This window comes from Cavia porcellus, unplaced genomic scaffold, assembly GCF_034190915.1.
Source record: "Cavia porcellus strain 051 isolate PalLab524CR breed Dunkin Hartley unplaced genomic scaffold, mCavPor4.1 scaffold_25, whole genome shotgun sequence".
NCBI classification, from domain to species: domain Eukaryota; kingdom Metazoa; phylum Chordata; class Mammalia; order Rodentia; family Caviidae; genus Cavia; species Cavia porcellus.
Genome location: NW_026947508.1, coordinates 3602132 through 3622944, shown reverse-complemented (window position 1 = coordinate 3622944; position 20813 = coordinate 3602132). Strand labels below are relative to the sequence as shown.

The window sequence follows — 20813 nt, the reverse complement described above, 5'->3', positions numbered from 1 at the left end:
GGGTTACTGGGATGCTGACCTTGGAGGCTGAGTAACTAATGGGAGGATAGCATATACAATGTGGATACACTAGACAAGGTGATGATTCACGTTCTGGACTCAAGTTTTCATGAAGCTACTCCGTATAGCACACACTTTAAAACTTGCTATTCAGGGGCTGGGGAGTTAGCTCACTGGCATAAGTGCCTGCCTTGCAAGCAGACGGTTGTGAGTTTGATCCCTGGTACCGATAAAAACAAAAAAGACAAAAAAAAAAAATATTCAGCTTTGGAATTTCCCACTTCAAAGTTTGGATCCTGATTGAACTTGGATAACTGAAACCATGAAAATTAAAGCTGCAGGTAAAGAGGACTTCTGTCATGGAGGGTTTGTGGATCACAGCAAAGACAGTGCTCCGGATGACACGGGAAAACCACCCTGCCTGCTATGCAGCAGGTCACTCCAAGAGGCGGTGGGCGGTCAAGGCAGGAGGTCAGGCAGCTGATTCCTGCCAGGTTCAGACGAAATGATGATCCAGGAAAGAGCATGGTGGGTGCCATGCGACGTGGTGAGACGCTGGGTATGACATGCTGGATACGTTTGATGGCAGAGACCATGAGCTTTGTTGATGTGCCAAACAGACAGAGAGAGAGACAGACAGAGAGACGGAGGGAGAGAAAGGAGCTCTTTGGCTTCAGCGAATAGAAAAACAGAGGTGCTCTTAATCAGCACAAAGGACAGGTTTGGAGGGGATATCAAAACCCAGCTCCTGTTAGTTCTGACTGGGGTATAAATGGCTTTGTGTGTTTGTTTGTTACTGGGAATTTAACCCAAGGCCTCCATGCTGAGCTACATCTTCAGCCTTTTTTTGTTTTGAGACAGGGTCTCTGTAAGTTGCCTATTTTTGGCTGCAACTTGCAACCCTCTTGCCTCAGCTTCCCAGAGTGCTGGATGAAGGTGTGTACCAGGATGGAAGGATTTGGTGACCCACAGTCTCCACCCAAGCGCCTCCACCGGGCCACATCTCAGTTGCTTGAAACCAGTCAGAGAACTTTGGACCCCTGGCCGGGTTGGAGAAGAATTGTGTACAGAGCAGTGCCCTCAGTACCAGCAGCACGCGGGGGGCACAATCTCAGTCCTGCGCAGGACCCTGGGTCCATTTCCTCCTTCTGTTCACTGGCTCTGATGCACTCAACAAATGATGGATCTAGATTGGCAAACTCTTTGACTTAAGCTTCGCCTGCTAGAATTTCCATCTCGCTCCCCCGTGGGGACCATCTGCTTGTTTACAGCAAACCTCACCTCACCTGTTGACATTTACACACACACACGCCAAGAGCCAGAGTAAGCCTCAAGAGTGAGGATCTCGAGGATCTGGGGTGTTTCCCAGGCAGCCCAGGCTTCATTAGCCGGGTGGGCTGGAGTACGGCAGGAAACCAGGGAGTTATTGACCTCCACCCTGGCACCCCCGGGGACATCTTTGGAATGAATGAAACTTGGAGAACCATGCCTTTGTTTGGTTCTGAAGTTTATGTGTACATCTCAACCGTTCCAGCCAAGCCTCTCATTTCCATGGAAACTGTTTATGATGCCACACAAAACAGAGGATTCTGCCCAGAGTGCAGGGAAGCAATGACAACTGACTTCCAAATGAGGTCCAGGTAGAGGGAAATCAGAGGGCGGGAACCCAGGAGCTGTGCTCAGGGCCACGATTAGGTTCAGTAACCATCTCGAAACACGCAAGGATGAATCTCGGCCAAGCACAGCCATCCACCCGGAGTTACCACTGATGATCTCAGCCAGCTGACCCCTCCGAACACCGCTTTCCCCTCCTGTTTTGTCTTCCTAGGACAAATATGCGCTCACCATCGAGGGGGAAGGGCTGTCTGCTACAAGGCCAGCATGAAAGCAGTAGGGAAAAGATTCACCCAGTATGAGTTTGTTGGAGCTGGTGTAACGAATAATCACAAAGGTAACAGCTTCAAGCAACAGAAAGGTGTCCCCTGAGCAAATCGTGCTGGCCTGAAGTCTAAACTCCAAGTGTCGGCAGGGCCTGCGCTCTGCCTGAAGGCTGCAGGGAAAGACCTTTTTTTGGTACCAGGGACTGAACTCACAACCTCGCACCTGACAGGCAGGCACTGTGCCGCTGAGCTCTGTCCCCAGCCCGGAAGACCCTTTTGTCTCTCCCAGCTACTACTGTTCCTTAACTCAGGGCTGCTGTACGCCAGGCTCTGCCTCAGTTTCCCCCAGGGTCTCTTGGTCTCGAATCTCCCCCACTTTGTTTTCTTACAAGGATACCTGTCGTCAGATCTAAGGTTACCCCTAAGTTCAGCATGACCTCACCTCAGACTCCTCAATTCCACCTGCAAAGACCTATGTCCAAATAAGGTCACACTGGCAGATTCTGGGGGCCAGGATGTGGACACACACCCAGGGCCCACAGCTCAGCCCATTTTCCCCATGTAACAGGAGATGCTGCCTGGTGGCTGCAAAACCTCCCAGACTGAACACCACATGGGCAAACTCTGGCCCTTGCAGCTCTGGTCATCTCCTTAGAGCTCCTGTCACTCTGAGAGCCAGGGACAGCGGGGAATCGGGGCACCATCACGGTGATTCCAAACCTCCATGCTTTTGTCCTTTCGTATGTTTGCAAAGAACTCGTAACAACCTTGTACACAACACAGACGTCTAAGAGGTAGAGGCTGATTCTGGAGCGAGCTCATGGCTGAGGGTGAGAACTGTCCTTCGTTGAAGACAAGATGTCCGTGATGGGCCTGCACACCTAGAATATTCTCTACTTGTATAATAAATGCATCAAGCCCAGGTCCGATTCATAACAAAATCTAACACCAGGAAATCAAAGCTAAGCTGTCATCCCAATGGAAGGAGGTCATGCATATCAGGGCGGGGGTGGAGACAGGGTCTCTCTATATAATTCAGGCTGGCCTTAAGCTCACTATGCAGCCCAGGCTGGCCTCAAATTCATGGCAGTGATTCTCCTGCCTCAGCCTCCCGAGTGCTGGGATTACAGCTGTGTGCACCACACTTGGATGGTCATGCCTTTTTAAAAACAGGAACAACGTCCCATACCTTGTCCCCAAAGTCTAAAAGCAGCTACCTGTGAATGAGCAAGCTGGTGTCATGTCCTGGAACCCATTGGTTCTGCGAGGTAAACCTTCTGTCCACCTGTTCATGAGGACCACGCGTGCGCCCTCTGCTGGCCGGAGCACATTCACGCATGAGCAACACGGAAGGGAAAGGGAGACCTGGCCGAGGCCCCAAACCAGGTTCTGGCCGGCGCAGTAAGGCAACATCCTTATCGCCTAAGTACAGCGATAGCATCTCAGAGCCAGAGCTGCTGAGCAGACGATGTAACATTCCCTATCACAGATAACACCTGACCGGCCACAGGCCCCAGGGCATTATAAAATAAAGCTGGTCTTACCACAGGCTATTCCAGCTAAAAGTCTTCTGAAATATCGTCCTATCCATGAATCACAAAGAGCTAGTGATTAAAATAAAAACCAGGGCCAGGCGTTGTAGCAAATGCCCATAATCTCAGCACTCAGGAGGCTGAGGCAGGAGGATTGCAGTGCGTTCGAGGCCAGTCTGAGCTACATCGAGAGCCCTTATCTCATAAAAAGTAAAAAAAAAAAGAAAAACCGAAACCTAGTCCTGGCTTCTGGAATTCCTAGCTTGTCGAACTGGGGCAAGGAATTAACTTCTCTAAGCTCGGTACGCTCAAGTGTAAGCTGCGTTGTTCATGATGATGTGAGGCTTGATGAAATGAGATGACTGGTCAGCTGTCATAGGGCTGGCATAAAGTAAAAAAGTTCTTTTGGGTGAGATACGAGGTTCCATCAAGGCCTTCACACTGAGCTACATCCCCAAGCCACTTTTTCTAGAATAATTGATTTTCTTTCATTCTTATTAGTCCATGATTGCAGTAATGATGATTACACTGTGGAGAGTTGCTATATGCACATTATACATCTTAATTATTTTTAATACCAAGAACCAAACACAGGGCCTTGCCCTTGCCAGGCAGGCGCTTGTGCCATTGAGCTAAATCCCTAGCAATTTAATTCCTTTTACACCCTTTTTAATTTTTATTTTGAGGCAGGGTCTGGCAAAGCCACTAAACTGCCCAAGCTGGGATTTTTTTATTTTGGTCTTTTTGAGACAGGGTCTCGCTATGCAGTCCAGGCTGAACTTGAACTCACTTTATAGCCCAAGCTGGCCTCGAACTGACAGCGATCCTCCTGCCTCAGTCTCCCAAATGCTGGGATTATAGGTGTGAGCCACCACACCTGGCTCAAACAACATATTCCCCTCTCTCTCTCTCTCCCTCCCGCTCCGCCGTTCCTCCTCCTCCTCCTCCTCCTCCTTCTTCCTCTCTCTCTCTCTCTCTCTCTCTCTCTCTCTCTCTCTCTCTTTCTCTCTCTCTCTCTCTGTACCAGGAATTAAACTCACGACCTTGCACTGGCCAGGCAGGCACTGTGTGGCTGAGCTATACCCCTAGCCCTTCACATTGGTCACCCCCCTGCCTCAGCCTCCCTGAATGCTAGGATGACCAATATGCACCATCACACCCAGCTACCCAGAAAACATTCTTCAGATGCCAGCTAACTAGTGTTCAATTATTTATTCTAGAAGCAAGTGGGCATTGAGGTCTTGGTAGTTTGTGGATACTTTGCCCCTGCGTGGTTCCCTAACAGGTGTAATCTCAACCCTCGGGGGCTTGGTATTGTCTGGAGACACTTGTGGGTGTGACAGGCAGGGACAGCGCTACTGACAATCTTGCAAGTGGCAGCCAGAGATGCTGGTCCACGCCCCGACGACAGAAGCCTGCCCAGCTCTCCTCCTGCCTGGTGAGAAACGTCCTCTCCTTCCTCCTTGAAGGACCAGGCCTCCCCAGCCACATCCACAAGCAAACCTGTGCTTCCTAGACAGGTGTGGTGGTGAACACCTGTAATCCCAGCACTTGGGAGGCTGAAGCAGGAGGATTGCTACGAGTTTGAGCTAGCCTGGGATATAAAGTGAGTTCAAGGCCAGCCTAAACCTGGTCTCAAAAAAAAAAAAAAAGAAAAGAAAAGAAAACCAGCAAACAAGATGCACTTCCTGGAAGCTGAGCGTGCTCCAAAGCTGGTGGGCCTTGAGTGACAGATGTGGCAGGGCAGGCAGTGGACAGGCTGCTGTGTTCGGAAGTCTCCGCCCTGGCCAGCAGCATTTCTGCCTGTAGCACGGCTGCAGTAGCAGCCAAATAGGTCTCTGGATTCAAGAGCTCCCCCCATCAAGAAGTCAAGGCTCTACAGGAGTATGTTTTAAATTTTAGGGCTGGGGATTTAGCTCAGCGGCGTAAGTGCCTGCCTGGCAAACATGAGGAAGTGAGTTCGATCCCCGGTACCATAAATAAATAAATTTTCACAATGATGAAATATCCTTTACCCTCTTTTGGATGGGATGCAGCTGGGCAGTATAGCATAAGCATGCAGAAGACCCTGCGTTCATCCCCAGGACTGGGGGGGTGGGGGTGGAAATTAACTTTTGGTACCAGGAATTGAACTCACAACCTCACACTTGCCAGGCAGTTGCTTAGGCTGCTGAGCTAAATCCCCAGCCATTAACTTTCTTTTTTGAGATAAGGTCTCCCATGTTGGTCTTGAATGTCTAGGCTCAAGGGTCCTCCCCCCTCGGCCTCCCGAGGAAGTAACACCGCAGGTATCCCTGACCTCCAGAAAACATTTTCAAATTGCAAACGGAAACTCTACAACCACTAAACAACAACTCCATGACGCCTTCCCCTCAAGGACACCATTCCACCCTCTCCCACCCCCCGCCGCCGCCACTCCTTCCACCAGTGGGAATACAGCAAGGATGGGGAAGAGGCGCTCACTGGACAGGGAATCGGTTGTGTCCCTGATCTAGGAGTTCATTTGGTATCATCTGAACAAGAGACATCTAGCTGATTGGCTCAGCACGGTTCTGAGTGTGTCTGGCTGACCAATGAACTGAAGCCGGAAGTCCCACCCTCGGTGTGGGTAGTACTGACCAATAGGCTTGGAGTCTGCGTGGAATAAAAAGGGAAAGAAAGAGGAAGTCTGCCCTGTGGCTTCCTTGTCTTTACCATCACCTTTGGACAGCCGTCCCCAACTTTCCAGCGTGGGCCCCTGGCTTCCTGATGTGGACTCACACAGTGAGCTCCAGGCCTTGGACTTGGGGACTCCACTCTCGGGCTCTGCAGAGCGTAGATGGCCCTTTGCACTTCAACCCCTGAGCCTGCAGGCGGCCGTCATAAGCCTGCCTTGTGAATCAAAGATATATATATATGCATTGTTTTTATATTATATAATCATCTGTTCCTCTAGTGAACCTTAACCACTAGTTCAGTAGTATTTTATTATAGCAGCCTGAATGGACTGAGAGAGATCTGGCCAAACTGCAGAGTCATCCACCTCCTGAGATAATGGACAGGGCACTGACCTGCTCCAATCGGGAACCTTAGGGCTGCGGGGTTCAGCTCCCGGTGGTCCTTGGCCCTCCCAAGGGCCCAAACTCCTTCTCCCAGCGTCTCCTGTGCCACCATCTGTTTCCAGGCCTCTTCCCTCCCCGTTTTACCACACGTTAAACACACACAGGTGCTTGGAGCATTTTTTTGCATGCCAGGCATACGATGCAGTTGGAAACACAGCATATTTTGGAAACAAAATATTTGAAGCACTTGCTTCAAGGGGCTTACAGCCTATGAGGGGAAATCTCTCTAAATGGTGGAAATTTGTAAATGGAACCTGACTGATACAAAATGGCTAAGAGGCCTCACATTGTGTTACAAATTGAGGGAATTTCAGCACACAAAAGAATTTGTTTTGATTATTCCTAGTGAAACATATGCAAGAGCTGATCACCACGCACCCTCCCCCCCCCCAGAAATCCCAGAAAAATAATAATAGAGGAACCACACAGGGGTGAATGCATGTGGACAAAATGAATGGGAGACATCAGACAAAAGATGACAAAATTTTGGAAGATAAAAACTATAGGGGTCAAGCACCTGGAGAGGGAGCTGGTTTGTACCGAAGCACTCAGGAGAGGGTTGTGAACAGAGGCTGGCAGGGGTGCTCAGAGTCTGCATAAAGAACAGTAGCTTGGAGAGACTGCACTTGGGAGGCTGAGGCAGAAGGGTGCCATAAATCTGAGGTCAGCCAGTGAGTTCAAGACCAGCCTGAACTACATGGTGGGACCCCGGCTCCAAAACCAAAATAAAAACAGACTAAGAATCCCAGCCCTGCTGTCCCAGTCTGCTCAGTAAACAATCACATCGCCAACCCTACAGGAGGTTCCTCAACTGGTGAGGCTTTGGCATTTAAATATCAGAGCCTCACGAGACCCCAGATGCTGCAGCAAAAATAAGCAGCTTTCTACCACAGCACCTTCCATGCTGGGCTTTTACCTGCCCTAAGCAAAAGAAAGGAGGGCTCCTCTCTGGGAAGAAATCCACAGGAGGAAAAAACCACAGATCTAACAGACGCTGGGCCCTATGTGTTACTCCTGCAAGACACTTACCAGAAGGACGGCTCCCCAACATACCATACCCCACCCGGGACTAAGGACCACGCCAGCTTCCGCAATGCGCTATGTCCCTCTCTAAATTAGCCAACCTGTGCCCACTTCGTGCTCACTCCGTATTCGCCCCGTGCTGACTCTGTAGCAACCCCTGATTGGCCACAGCTGGATATAGTAGCCAGAGCCTGCGTCCCATTCCCGCCCTGCTTCCTCGTGGCAGCCTGTGATTGGTCACGGCCGAATATATAAACCAGAGCCCGCGTAAATAAAGCGGCAGTTCCTGTTACCCACAAGAGCGTCCTCTGTCTCATTGGGGGGCTGTGCCGGTCAAAGGGTCACAGAGCGCTGGGGGGATTCTCCATGTACAGGAAAAGGCCAAAATAAGCAGAGAAGAGACTAGATTGTCTGTAGAAACCGAAACATGGAAGGAGTGGAATAAAACTTAAATATGTCCTGTGAGGTGTGATAAAACATATTGCATGCAAGAAATTCTTCTAAAGAAAGAATAATCAGAATGAGGAGTTCTGGTAAATTTTAAAATGCAATTATAGACATTTTTGGAAATCCATGAAAGGATTGAGAAGTATAGTTGATATGTCTAGGCCAGGCGTGGTGGTGCAAGCCTGTAACTCCAACACTCGAGGCTGAGGTAGGAGGATTGCCGTGAGTTTAGGGCCAGCTTGAGCTACATAGTGAGTTCAAGGCCAGCCTGAACTATAAAGCAAGACTTTGCCGCAAAAAAATTGGTATACTAACAAAAGACTAAAAAGACACAAGAAGGGCAATAAAACAATATAAGTGGCCCAGAAGTTTCAACATGACAATAAACAGACTGGGAAACAATCAAGTACATTTTTCCAGAAGTCACGAACGTAACTTTTCTGGCTAAAAGAATCTATTGAATGCAGACAAGATGGTACATGCCTATAATCCCTGCACTCTGGGAGGCTGAAGCAAGACAATCATGAGATAAAGTCTAGCCTGGACAACATAGCAAAACCCTATCTCAAAATTAAGAATTTGTAAAGGGCTAGCGATGTAGCTCAGTGTAGTCTAGGTTCAATCCCTAGCACCACAGACACAAAAATAAACACAATAAATCTTAAAACATCATACAAAGCGTACATAACATTTCTCAACACCAGGAGTAACAATTTTTCCAATAAGAAATAAGCAAGAACCATACCAAGCCTCAAGAATTAGAATAGAATCAGTCTTATTATCAAGAATACTAGCAAATTGAAGCTGGTGCAACACTGCCTTCAAAATTCTGGCACAGTGTCTGCCTGGCAAGTGCAAAGTCCTGAGTTCAATTCCTGACTCCAAAAAAAGAATATTACATAAAATTCTAAGCAGACATTTTTACAATACAGACTTTTATACCCAGCCAAACTATCTACCTATCAACCTCTCTAACATATGCAAAGGGCATCCAAGCTTTCACAATATGTGGAAAGATTTGCTCTATCAAAACAATAGAATAAAAAAAGAAAAGGCATCCAGAACATGAGGACACCAATGCTGGAGAGAATATCCAGATCATCTCATGGTGATGGAGCAGAGCTTAAGATTCCTAAGACTCTGGGAGACGCAAACCAATTTATAAGGACAGTGGACCGGTGGTCCAAATGGTTTTTCGGTAATGGGAACGTTCATTGTTTTAATTATAGGAACAGGCCTAGGGGTAGATACATATGTCTAAATCCATAACAATGTTCATTTTAAAGATACACATTCAACTTTATACCTCAACAAAGCAGGAAAAGTATTTGGACAAAAGTAAGAGCATTACTGAGGGGAGGTTCCAAAGGAACAAGCCACAAAGAAGTTACACAGGTTTAAGGAAGGAAGGAAGGGGGCTGGGGATTTAGCTCAGCGGCATAAGTGCCTGCCTTGCAAGTGTGTGGTCGTGAGTTCGATCCCCGGTACTGATGAAAAAAACAGAGAAAGAGAGAGAGAGAGAGAGAGAGAGAGAGAGAAAGAGACCCTCCCAACACCAAATCCCAAAGGTCCCCGGCTCAGAGAGGCCGGTGCTGGGCTGAGAACTACCAGAGCAAACACAATGTGATCTCAGCACTCTGGGAGGCTGAGGCAAGAGGATCACAATTTCAAACCTGGGTAACTTAGCAACTTAGGAGAGCCTGCCTCAAAATATAAAACAAGAAAGCTGAGTATATTCACGGAAGGCCCTGGGTTCCATCCCCGGCCCTGCAGGAGGGGAGGGCGCCACGGAGCAAAGTCAGAGGATGAAAGGCGGAAGGCTGAGCGCACCCAGATCAGGCGGATGGTAAATGCAGGAAGGAGGAAGGAGAGAAGGGAACAGAGAGGGAGAAGTTAGGAGAGAAAGCAGAGCTGTCAGAGAACAGAGGCCGCAGTGAAGGAGAAGGGGGGCACCCTGCTAACCGTGGTCTAGAGTTCAGCCAGATGCCCCCAGATCTGCGCATAAGCAGTCACAGGAAATAGCTGGGTTCAGTGCACATCCCTGTAATCTCAGCTATGTGGGAGGCTGAGGCAGGAGGATTGAAAGTTCAAGACGAGCCTGAGAAACTTAAGATCCTCAAAGGAAAAAGGGCCAGGGACATAGCTGAGTGATTAAGCACCCCTGGGCCAGAGCCCCACTACCAACAAAAGATTACCTTCAGGGCCCTGCTATGGTTGGCCAGGCTGACCCCCACTCCAGGGTTCAAGGGATTCTCCTGACTCAGTCTCTCTACAGTTGTGCTGCTTGGCTGCCTCAGTGTCCTGAATCTTTCAAAATGTTTAGCTTTCATGGCCATCTTGACTTCAGGAAGAGTCAGAGTCTCATGGTGCCAGACGCAGTGAATAAGGTGGAGGGCGACGAAGCAGAACCCTTTTATGTGACACAAATTGTTCTAAACATTTGGAATCCAGGACATCCCCAGGCAGCCCCAAAAAAAGACAGGAAAAAGGACTTTTAGAAGTGGTTCAAAAATGTGTGGTGAGGAGCTGGGGGTTTAGCTCAGCGGCATAAGCCCCTGCCTTGCAAGCAGGCAGTCGTGAGTTCGATCCCCGGTACCGATAAAAACGAAAAAGACAAAAAAAAAAAAAAAAAAAATGTGTGGTGATGCACGCCTATAATCCCAGCACTTGGGAGGCAGAGGCAGGAGGACACTTGGGGGTTGGAGGCCAGCCGGGGCTCTACAGTGAGATCCTGTCTCAAGCAGGAACCGTGGGATAAGCACGCTCGAAGCTGGGGGAGTATTTTCAGGGGAATTCATAGCAATGGATCCTTTGGTATTTTTATTTTTATTGGAACATTTACCATATGTTTTTAGCACATCTCATAGATTTTCTTGTTGGGGTACAATTACAGTGTAAGGGCACAATTGTATGATTAGTAAGGCACAGTTACAGAGTAACGAACTCACAGACCTTAGTTATAAGCGGTTAAAATCAAACAGCAGCTTCCGCCCATGCTCCTGCTGCCGATGAGGAAACCCCTGCTGGATTCAGGACACCCTGGCTGCCTGGTCCGGCTGTTTTTATTCTGCCCAAGTGCTGGGCCAGTTTGACCTTTCTGACCTTTCTTGGTTTGTGCCTCCCTTAATTCTGGCCTCCAAGGCTTGGGTGGGGTGAAGAAACCCAGTGAAAGATACTTTTTAACTCTGTTCCCTTGCTGGAACCCCTTCTGCCTCCCCAGGATTGTTACCATAAACAATTCCTTTTAGGTAAATCTATGCAGAATGACCTGACTGACAATGTAACCAAACAACCTTGTTCATCTTCTCACCCTTCCTGCTTACAAACTGTATTTAAACTGAACCCAAAACCAGACCTGGGGCTGGTGATTTGGACATCATTAACTGCCCCCCAAACTGCTGGCCTCATGGCCCATAAACAGTTGTGTTCCAACTCCTCGGAGCAGAGCCTTCCATTGGGTTTGACGCTGGTTTTTCTGTAACACTCCATGTCCTCTCCTTCCGTGGTCCCCACCTCTGGTCAGCTGCGTGCTCACATGTGCCTTCCCCTCAAGCCCAACAAAGCTATGCCTAAGTCACAGCTCTGGCACGGGAAATACATTCCTTCAGACTGGCAAAGCTGCACCCTTCCCACCCTGCAGTTCAGTATCACCTCCCCAGGCAGACCTTCCCAGACCCAACCAAGGCAGAGTAACCTGCTACTCATCACCGGAAACCACCTTGCACATTAACTAATTTATTTACTGTGTATAGAGAGAGAGAGAGGAGAGACAGAGACAGAGACAGAGACAGAGAGAGGAGATTCCACAAGTACTGAAGCCATTTTCCTCATGAAGATTGCAGAAACTCAAAGCCCCATTCTCGAGTTCTGTCTTCAAACTGAAAGAGAAGTGGAACCGATGCTTTGGGGGGTGTATAGGATGTTAATAGAAGGGAATATGAAAGGACTGGCCCCAGTGGAAGTCAGGTGGCGGTGGCATGACCTTGAACTCTGCGTTTACCAAAGTCAAGGGCCATGATCACCGAATGTCCATGATGATGTGGTGCAATGGGCACCAACTGGGTCATCCGAAGGAGCTGATTGATTGTGGTGGATTAATATACAGAGAGCGAGAGTTTAGAGTCACAACAGTCCCACAGGAAGGAAGGAAGGAAGGAAGGAAGGAAGGATGGATGGATAAGTGGTAGATGGAAGGATGAACGGGTGGGTGGATGGGTGGATGGATGTGTGGATGGATGCGTGGATGGTGGATGGACAGGTGGGTGGGTGGGTGAGTGGAGTGATGGATACATAGATGGACACACGAATGGACATGTGGATGGGTCCCATTGCAGGTAAAATGCATTTTCAAGGTCAAAGCTCTGAGCTGAAGATTCAGGAATTAAATGCTTTGTAGGCGACTCCCAGGAGCTCCCAGTGCACCCCACTGCAAGTCTCTGGGGCCGCTGGAGGCTGCCCCGGGCTGAGGCGCTTGCCAGCTCCACCTGGCCTCCGTGGGCAGCTGTCTCCGTGGGCAGAGAAAGGCTGTGCCTCACCGGTGACCCTGCTGCAATTATCAGCACGGCTAACAACAACGTCAGTGACAAGGCCCCGAATGCAGAGGGCGCAGATAACATCAGAAGATTTAATCCTGAGTGCTGTGGCTTCCTGCCTCCTTCCTTCAGCCACGCGGGGCCCCGTCTCCGTGAACAGGGTTATCAGTTCTCACGAGGGAAAGGGGGAACGGGCTATGAATGGCAAGCAAGCTCTAAATCTCAGCCCGGACTCAGCAACAAAGGAATAATAACATGATTATAGGCAACGCTTCCTCCTGCATTCGAGAGAAGCCATCTGGATTCAGCCCAGCTGGAGATGGGGCAGGGGCAGCTGCTTCCTCTTCTTTTGGACTTTAAAGAAAAGAGGGAAAGTGAGGTCCTGCAAAAAAAGAAAAAGAGGGAGAGATGGAAGGGCCTCCAGCTGAGCTTGCAAATAGAACCAGGGATGCCCAGGAGCTAGTCAGCTCGCTGTTACTATAACAAACACCCAAACAAAGCAACTTATAAAGACGAAAGGTCTATCTTGGCTCACAGCTTTGGAGAGTTTTGCTGGTAACTTGTTGACCCTCTTGCTTTGGGCTGGTGGCTGAGGAAGCCTGAGAAAGAGACCTTTAAAGACCTTCCAGTGGGCCATGCCTCCTGGGGTTTTCACTCCTTCCTAGTGCTGCCAGGCCACTGAGCTTTTGGGGACATTCTTAATCTGAACTATAGCACCCTGTTACATTTGAATCACAGATACATGCCTTCAAGTAACATTAGATGCGTATGCTAAAAAGTCATTCATTCTTTATGGGAAATTCAAACTTAGCACACTCTGTCCACCCAGCAATGCTGTCTTCTCCAGTATGTGCGAGAAGAGAGAGCCCGGGAACTGGATCAAGACATTAAATGAAGGAAATTTCCTGAGGGTCTACACAGAGGGGCTGAGCTGGGCACCAAAATGTTTTAGGGTCACTCTGACAATGAGTGACAGTGGGGATACACGTCCTGATATTTACATTTAAAGATTGGAGAATTTAAAAGCCAAACGTGGAGGTGCACACCTGGAATCCTAGTACTCAAGAGGCTGAGGCAGGAGGATGGCCACAAGTTCGAGCCCAGGCTAGACTGCATAACAAGACTTTGTCTTGAAAACCAAAAAGATGAAAGAATTTAAAAGCCAGGCAGGGTGGTCCACACCCTGTGAGGCAGGAGAATCACCCTGAGTTCAGGGCCAGCCTGGAATACATAGCAAGATCCTGACTTAAAACCATTTTAAAAGAAGATTAAAGACTCCAACAACAGTTCCACAGAGAGAGAGAGAAAGGTATCTATAGTAACATAAATACATTGCATACATACATTGTTTTGTTTCACAGCTAAGTTACAAATTTGTAGCTTTATCCAGCAAAGCAAAACACAATGGCAAAGCCCTGAGCTCAGGTGGCGGAGCTCTGGCAGCTGCTCCCGCTTGAGCAGCGTGCTGTGCTGAAGCGTTTTTCAACTTATGAATCTGCACCGGCCCTGGCTTCTCTCCTTCTGCCCACCGCAGACCAGGGTTTGGGGAAGGGAGACAGGCTCTGACACTAAGGCGTCCCTGAGCCTCACAGCGTGGGGAGGTTTGGGTCTCTTCCTCACCACCCTGAGGCCTGAAGAGAACAGGCACCGAGTGCGATTCATTTGTGCAAATGGTGATAAAAACCAGGTCCTTCCCCAGGACAAAAGGCCCAGCCGGGCATCATGAGGCATGCACTGTGTTCCAAGTATGTCATTTCTAGAAGAGCAGGCTTGACACAGAACTCCTCTGCCTGAGTGGGTATGAAAGCCCCACTCATGGCCACGACCCTAGGAGAAGAACATAGCCTCCCACCAAGCACTCTCTACAAAATTCTTCAAGACCTGCAGATGCCACCGTCCTAATCTGGGCTCTGCAAAGGAGAAAAACAAAAAGCCTATAGAAACCTCCGGACAAGCTGACTGGCTATGAGATGCTTGCATGCTATGGTACAAGAGCCTCTCAGCTGAAGACACAGTATCGGTGCCCAGCCTGGGCTGCCAGAGCAGCTGCAGACAGACTTGCACGGGAACGACCCGTCACCGTGTACTTAGGGGACTCGGGCAAAAAGAGCCTGAGAGGCCCCGGCAGGTCGGATGGGAGGATACACAGGCCCAGATGGTGCACATCTGGCCAAAAGTTAGAAGGAGAAACAAATTAACTTCTCAGATCTGCAGACAGGTGTTGGGGGCATCCCAGGAGGCCTGCTTCAGCAGGGCAACCCCGATCGTTCCGATCTGAGGCTTGGTTAAGCAGCGAAGATTCTCGAGAAACCGTAAAGAATTGGCCCCGGTCAGTGGGAGGTGAGCAGGTGGTAGGAACCTGAGCGGCTGCCACTTCCTCTGGAGAATGGCATCATTTCGGAGACATTTAAATTATTTAGATTATTGTAACCAGGACGTCTTTAGTCATGCACCAAACAGCAGGCACCAGGTTGAAATCAGTTAGACTTCACTGCTAAATTATAAGGGAGAAATTTACAGCAGAATGGCTTTGGGGTGGGAACCTGGAAGGGTACAGGCATGCCACAGACAATTATAGGAGGCGCCAAACGGTATAGCCTGGTCGTTTACACAACAGAAAAGACGACCAGGTGATCCTAAATACTGGACAGTCTTTTTTTTTTTTTTTAAGACAGAGTCTTGTTATTAGTTCAAGCTGGCCTCCTATCCAGATCCTCCTGCCTCAGCCTCCCAAGTGCTGGCATTACAGGCATACGCCATCAAGACCAGTCATTTTTTTCTCTTCTTTTTATTTAAAACGTGAAATCCCATTCTCTGGTCAGCGGGTTTTTTTGGATGGCCAAGAGAAAAAACACAAGTCTCATCGACATGGCTTTCTAGCCATAAGCCTTGCGAGGCTGGGACCTGAGACCCAGGCCGGGATACGGGGTCTGGGTGTGCCCTGCTAAGGGTACCCGGTGCCCTCTTCCCGGGTTTGGGGACAACAGTGGTCCCAGAGGGGCCGTCTCCGCAGCATCCAGAAGGTGACAGCCTGGCGGATCTGACTTGAAAGCTTTTCTTTCCGAGCCCGGGCGCAAGCTGAGCGCGGGCAGCTGGGATCCCCGCCCCGGGGCAGCGCGTGCAGGGCCCCACCCTCGGCCGCGCGGGGGCGCAGTGCGCGGGCGGGCGGCTCCGGGCCGCTAGGGGCCGCTGTGGTGCAGCCGGGCGGCCCGCGCTGGGGCGGCCGCGGAGCGCCGGGCCCTCTTGAGCACGGCTTCGCCGGTTTGGCGGGGTGAAAGGTTGCGAAGATGGCGACGGCCTTGAGCGAGGAGGAGCTGGACAATGAAGACTATTACTCGCTGTTGAACGTGCGCAGGGAGGTGAGGCCTGCCGCGGGCGCCGTCGGTGTGCAGGCCGGGCCCGGTGGCGCGGAGGGCGGCGCTGGAGGCCCGCGCTCCGCCCCCGCCCCACTTGGCCGCGGCCCGGCCGGGGAGGCCGCGTGACCCCGCCGACGCGCGTGCCCGCCGCCCTCGGAGCTGTCCCCACCGCCCCGACCCTGTCGCCGAGGGGCCGGGAGCCAGGCCCTCCCGTGCGCTCCGCCACCCGGGCGCGCGTGCTCGGCGCCCGCGCAGGGCAAAGGCCCCGCACCCACCGGAGGGAGCAGAGCCCCCGGGGAGGCTGCTGGCGTGGGCTTGCAGCTCCCCGGGCCCGGTTCCACCCTGGGTCCACTTACCTGCCCTGGCCGAAGGGCTGTGTCATCGCCCAGAACCAGCGGGACGGCAAACTGAGCCTCGGACACCAAGGTCAAGGCCACCGGGAATCTCCCGGTGGCTCCGTCCGGTCTCCGGGGCTGCAGTGGAGTCGACCTGCTTCTGGAGCGAGTCCAGCCCCCGAGGCGAGCGTCCCATGCCCTCCTTCGTTTTCCGGAGCCGCTATCCGGAAATCAAAGGCAAAGCCTCCCAAGATTCATTTGGAGGCCGCAGATTAGGAAGGAGCCCTAGGCCGGGAAAGAAGGGGTGCCCTCCTAACGGCTTCGGCATTCAAGTCAAGCGCTTCTACCCTGGCTTCCCAAAGAATAAAAAATAATAATAATGCGAAAGAGTCTGTCCGGCACATGCACGTTTGCGGTACATTTCCTTTCTTGCTGACTGGTTAGCTAGCATTCGAGATCTGGCGTGGAGGTCAACAAGGCTTCCAAGGTCAGGCCGTCGTGTGTACCAGTCAGCGCAAAGCTGTAGGGTCCGCACTTTCAGCCCTGCCCAAGAATTCCAAATTCTATCTCTCGGGTTTTCTGGTGGTCAAACTAGCCAAGCTTGTCTGTCTTGAGACATTGGATGTGGTGGGGGTGGGGGGGTGTGGTCAGTTGGTCTGTGTGATGTTTTAATATCGAACCTTGATTTTTGTTGAGTTCTTACTTTTGAGCCACCGTGATAATCGAGCACATCTATTATGTTAACTGATTGGATTCTCACAGCAGCCCATATTGAGGACCCTTCTTTTGTAATAGAGGAAACTGAGAAGTCATAGATGATGCGTTATCTCCAAAGTCGCACCACTAGAAAGCGCAGGAGTTGCAGTTCTGTCCTGGGCTGTCTGGCTCATTAGCTTCAGCTCTTGACCTCTGCTGTGCCTCAGTTTACCACACCTGAGACTACAGAGCTCCTAGTTCTTCCAAGTGCCCTTGAGCGCCTCCCATAAGCGACCCTCAACTGTGCTACTTATTATTTACTATGGGTTTGATTGGGGTTTCTTGTTTTTCTTTTTTTGGTTGTTTTGTTTTTGGGGACAGGGTCTCACTATGTACCCCAGGCAAGCCTCGAACTCATGGCGATCCACCTGCCTCAGCCTCCCGAATGCTGGGATTACAGGCGTGCACCACCAGGCCTGGCACTCACTATTTACTATGAAAGAATCTTAGGGAATTTCAGATCTTGTAAACCGTTACAAAGCACCTGGGGTTCTTGTTCTGAGTTTGTTAATTATCGATGCCAAAGTTTTGAGTAAACCCCTTTTTTATATGTCAGTCTCTTATTAAAGGAACCACTCTGGCTCGTCATTTACAGGCTTTTTGCTTGCTTATTCCCCTCCCTGTGTTTGGAAGCAGCGTGGTAATGAAGCCAGTCTTTCTGCCTCTCTTGTCACTTGTTCATAGAGCATCAGGGTCATCAATAATTGAGCAGCCACTTACCTGTTTTCCAGGCTTGCTGAACCATAGCTGCAGGTGATCAGAAAGGCTTTGTTAAAGGTCTGACTTAAGACTTAAGACTGGGGTTTTAAGGTCTGTTCTTACTGAACTGATGGATGGGAACCAAAGAAACACTTCTTGTCATTTTGTTTTTCCGCCCAGTGAGTGTGAGGCACTTCGAGTATTTGTAGCTGTAGGAGGTGAAATCCTTATGAAACAGGCCCAGTGCCTTTGTGGACAGGCGCAGTGCTAGATGCCAGCATCAGATGTGTGCTGATTTTCTGTCTCAGGGTATCGCTGCAAGAGGAACTCCGAAGGTGGTAAATGATATTTGCTAGGTTCTCCCCCCTCCCCCCAAAAAAAGTCAAACCTGAACACAAAACAGCATAATTTAGTTAGAGAAAAAGAAGTAATCTTAATTCTTACATGTATGGTCCAGAGGATAATGTCTCTTGTGAGTGTGTTTGGGGTCAGTCTTGGGTGTGGTGCTGTTTGTGTCGAGGTAGCAACCAAGGATCTCTTCTCCCTAGGACTTCAAGGCTTCTCTTCAAAATGCTCAGTGTGCTGTAGAGGTTGGAGACTTTTCCTGAAACTCTCAAATGGAAGCAGGCCCCCCACAAAACCTAGGGAATTCTGTTTAAAATTTATAAGGATAATAGTCATGTGGTTGACCAAATACAGAAATGTCACAATTCACCTTTTAAAAACCTTGTTTGGTTTTGTTGAGAGAAAGTCTTGCTTTGTAGTTCAGACTGGCTTTGAACTCACTATATAAACTAGGCAGGCTTCAAAGTTGCTGTGGTCCTCCTGTCTCAGAATCCCACGTGCTGTGGTTACAGGCATGCACTGCCATACCTGGTCTCCCCAGGTTTTAAACTTTACAGTGTCATCTTAACTTTGTATACTGAGAGTGAAGAAGGCAGCTAGACAGGACCAGCAAATTCTGCTATAAATGAGACCCATGCGTCCTGTTTCTGGGTTCTAGATTTCCTGTTTACAGTGTGGATCCATTGTCTACCGGGCTCGCAGGGGCGGGAGAGCTTTTATCATTTACTGGGCACGCCAGCACCAGGTGGCTTTCTGTTCAGTGTTGTGGGGGGAATGATCAGAGCCCTAAGATCTCGCCCGAGATTTCAGAGCAGGGGTGGTACTGAGGATTTAACCAGGCGGCCTTTGCACTGAGCTACGTCCCCTGCCCTTATGTTTTTACTCTGAAACAGGGTCTCACTAAATTGCCCAAGCCTCGCTTGCGTTTGTGGTCCTCCTGCCTGAGTCTCCTGCACTGCTGGGACTGCAGGCCTGAGCCAACCGTGCCCAGTTTCCTTGAGACATGGAGAACGATTTTCCAAAATTTATTTGGAGAATGAATTCATTTACAGTAAACCAGAATGAAATTTTTAAGTTTTTTAATAGGAAATTTAAACCTAATTCATTCCTGGATAATTGAGTCTGACCCCCTCTGTGTCAGTATATTGCCTTTGAAAGAACTTCATTTTTGTAGCACATCAAGTCATAGTCGTGACCAATTTTGAGCTCTCTGGTCCCACTCAGCTTGGCCTTGAGAAACCAACCTCCTTTCCACAACTAAACAGTTCTTTTAAGAAGCACAGCTGTTAAGTAAAAATGTTTTTCACAGGGACCCACGTATGGAAGTTAGCGTTCCATGATTTTCATCCTTCTGGAATGGCCAGGAAACTAAAAGCGCAAAGAGCCACCTGCCAACGAAAATCTTTCCCTGAAGCCCTGTGCATTCCTTCCCTGGCTTCTGCTGGACTGTTCTTTCCGCACTTTGTCACTGACCGGGTTTCCCAGGCAGCAGGTTACAGCCGGAGTGAGCTGCCCACCCGTGGGGAGAGAGCCCTGGATAGGAGGAAAGGTCGGCTGGTCGCACTCTGGCTGGACCTGGGCTCGGAGTCACCTGCAGAGGCCAAGTCAGCTTGGCCTTGTATAGGCTTCGGGGTGTAGGGGTCACCTGAGCTATGTGTGCCAGGGTCTCTGGGCTTGTGGTGGTGGGTGTTCCGGTCCCTGGCTGTGAGGTGGCCTCTCTGGCCCTGGGATGGCTGGCATTTGGTCTTCATGAGGATGTGTTGCATTTTGTTCAAGATTTGACCCTCGTTCAGTGTGTGCCCTGGGTGTGTCATCTCAGCCTGGCTGTCCCCAACCAGAAATGATCCAGATCACCATACTCCTTAGGGCATCCTGAAAGCCAGGTGCCTAAGGAGCCAGAATTTGGGCCCATGCTCCCTGCCTCTTGGGTGACCTTGAACAAGTCCTTTGACCGCTCAGAGCCTTGTATTTATCTGCAAAACGAAGGCTAGGGCACTGTACTGCAGAAGTGGTTAGGAGGGTGTGGAGGGGGAGCTAGGGTGATGGCGCTGTCCTCACAGCACCCAGGAAGGACTTCGTGAGCTCAAGGCCAGCCTGGGCTACAAAATGAGACCTTTTCAAAAACACAAAAACCTGAAACGAAGTATGATGGAAGGAGGCAAGGTCGGCCAGGTGGTCCTGGCTGGAGTCCTGTTGTTGTTCTGTTCTGTTTTGTTTTTTGAGGTAGAGTCTCACTGCAGGCTGGCTCAGCCCTCCCAGAGTGCTGGGATTTAATGTGCAGCACCACCGCGGCTTAATGTGTCCTTTCCGGCAGGTAACAGCAGTAAGAGTGCGCTGTGTACTCCTGGGTTGGTATGTGCTGCTGAGGGAGGCTGTGGAGAAAGTCACAGAGTTCCCGGGGGAAACGGGGCTTCAGTTAATGTGATCTGTATCCTTGGATCTGAGTGTGAGGTTTGCTATCAAAGGCTTTGATGTGTCTCATCCTGGCTAGCCGCACTGTTCACAGATTGGAGTGCTAAGAAAGCGTGTGCTAGCCTGGACACGGAGCTCAGTGGTAAAGCGCCTGATCGGCGTGCACCCGTCCCTGGGCTCAGTCTTGAGGAGACAGAGAGACAGGAGAAAAGATCAGAGTGCCAAGACTTATTCTGAGCATTAGGTGATAAATTCTTGAAGTATTCTTCACTTTTTAAAAAATACTGTTTATTCTCTTTCATAGACAGTAGTCTTTCTTCGGGTCCTTTTGTTTTGTTTTAGTTTTGCTCTTGTGTTTGGAGATAGAGTCTTGCATGTAGCTCAGGCTGGCCTTG

General features: G+C 49.9%; 1 protein-coding gene and 1 long non-coding RNA gene across 4 annotated transcripts in view; one reads left to right on the top strand and one right to left on the bottom strand.

Annotated features, from left to right (window-relative positions):
• Nucleotides 1-16811, bottom strand: part of LOC111757182 (uncharacterized) — a 60909-nt gene extending 44098 nt beyond the window's left edge. For all 3 annotated transcript variants that reach the window (XR_010042896.1, XR_010042897.1, XR_010042898.1), the window contains exon 1: nucleotides 16228-16811. This is a non-coding gene — a long non-coding RNA (uncharacterized LOC111757182). The remainder of the gene's footprint in view (nucleotides 1-16227) is intronic.
• Nucleotides 15707-20813, top strand: part of Dnajc11 (DnaJ heat shock protein family (Hsp40) member C11) — a 42419-nt gene continuing 37312 nt past the window's right edge. Inside the window, exon 1 of the mRNA XM_003471452.5 lies at nucleotides 15707-15874. Coding sequence (XP_003471500.1) covers nucleotides 15803-15874 — 72 coding nt within the window. The 5' untranslated portion in view covers nucleotides 15707-15802. The remainder of the gene's footprint in view (nucleotides 15875-20813) is intronic.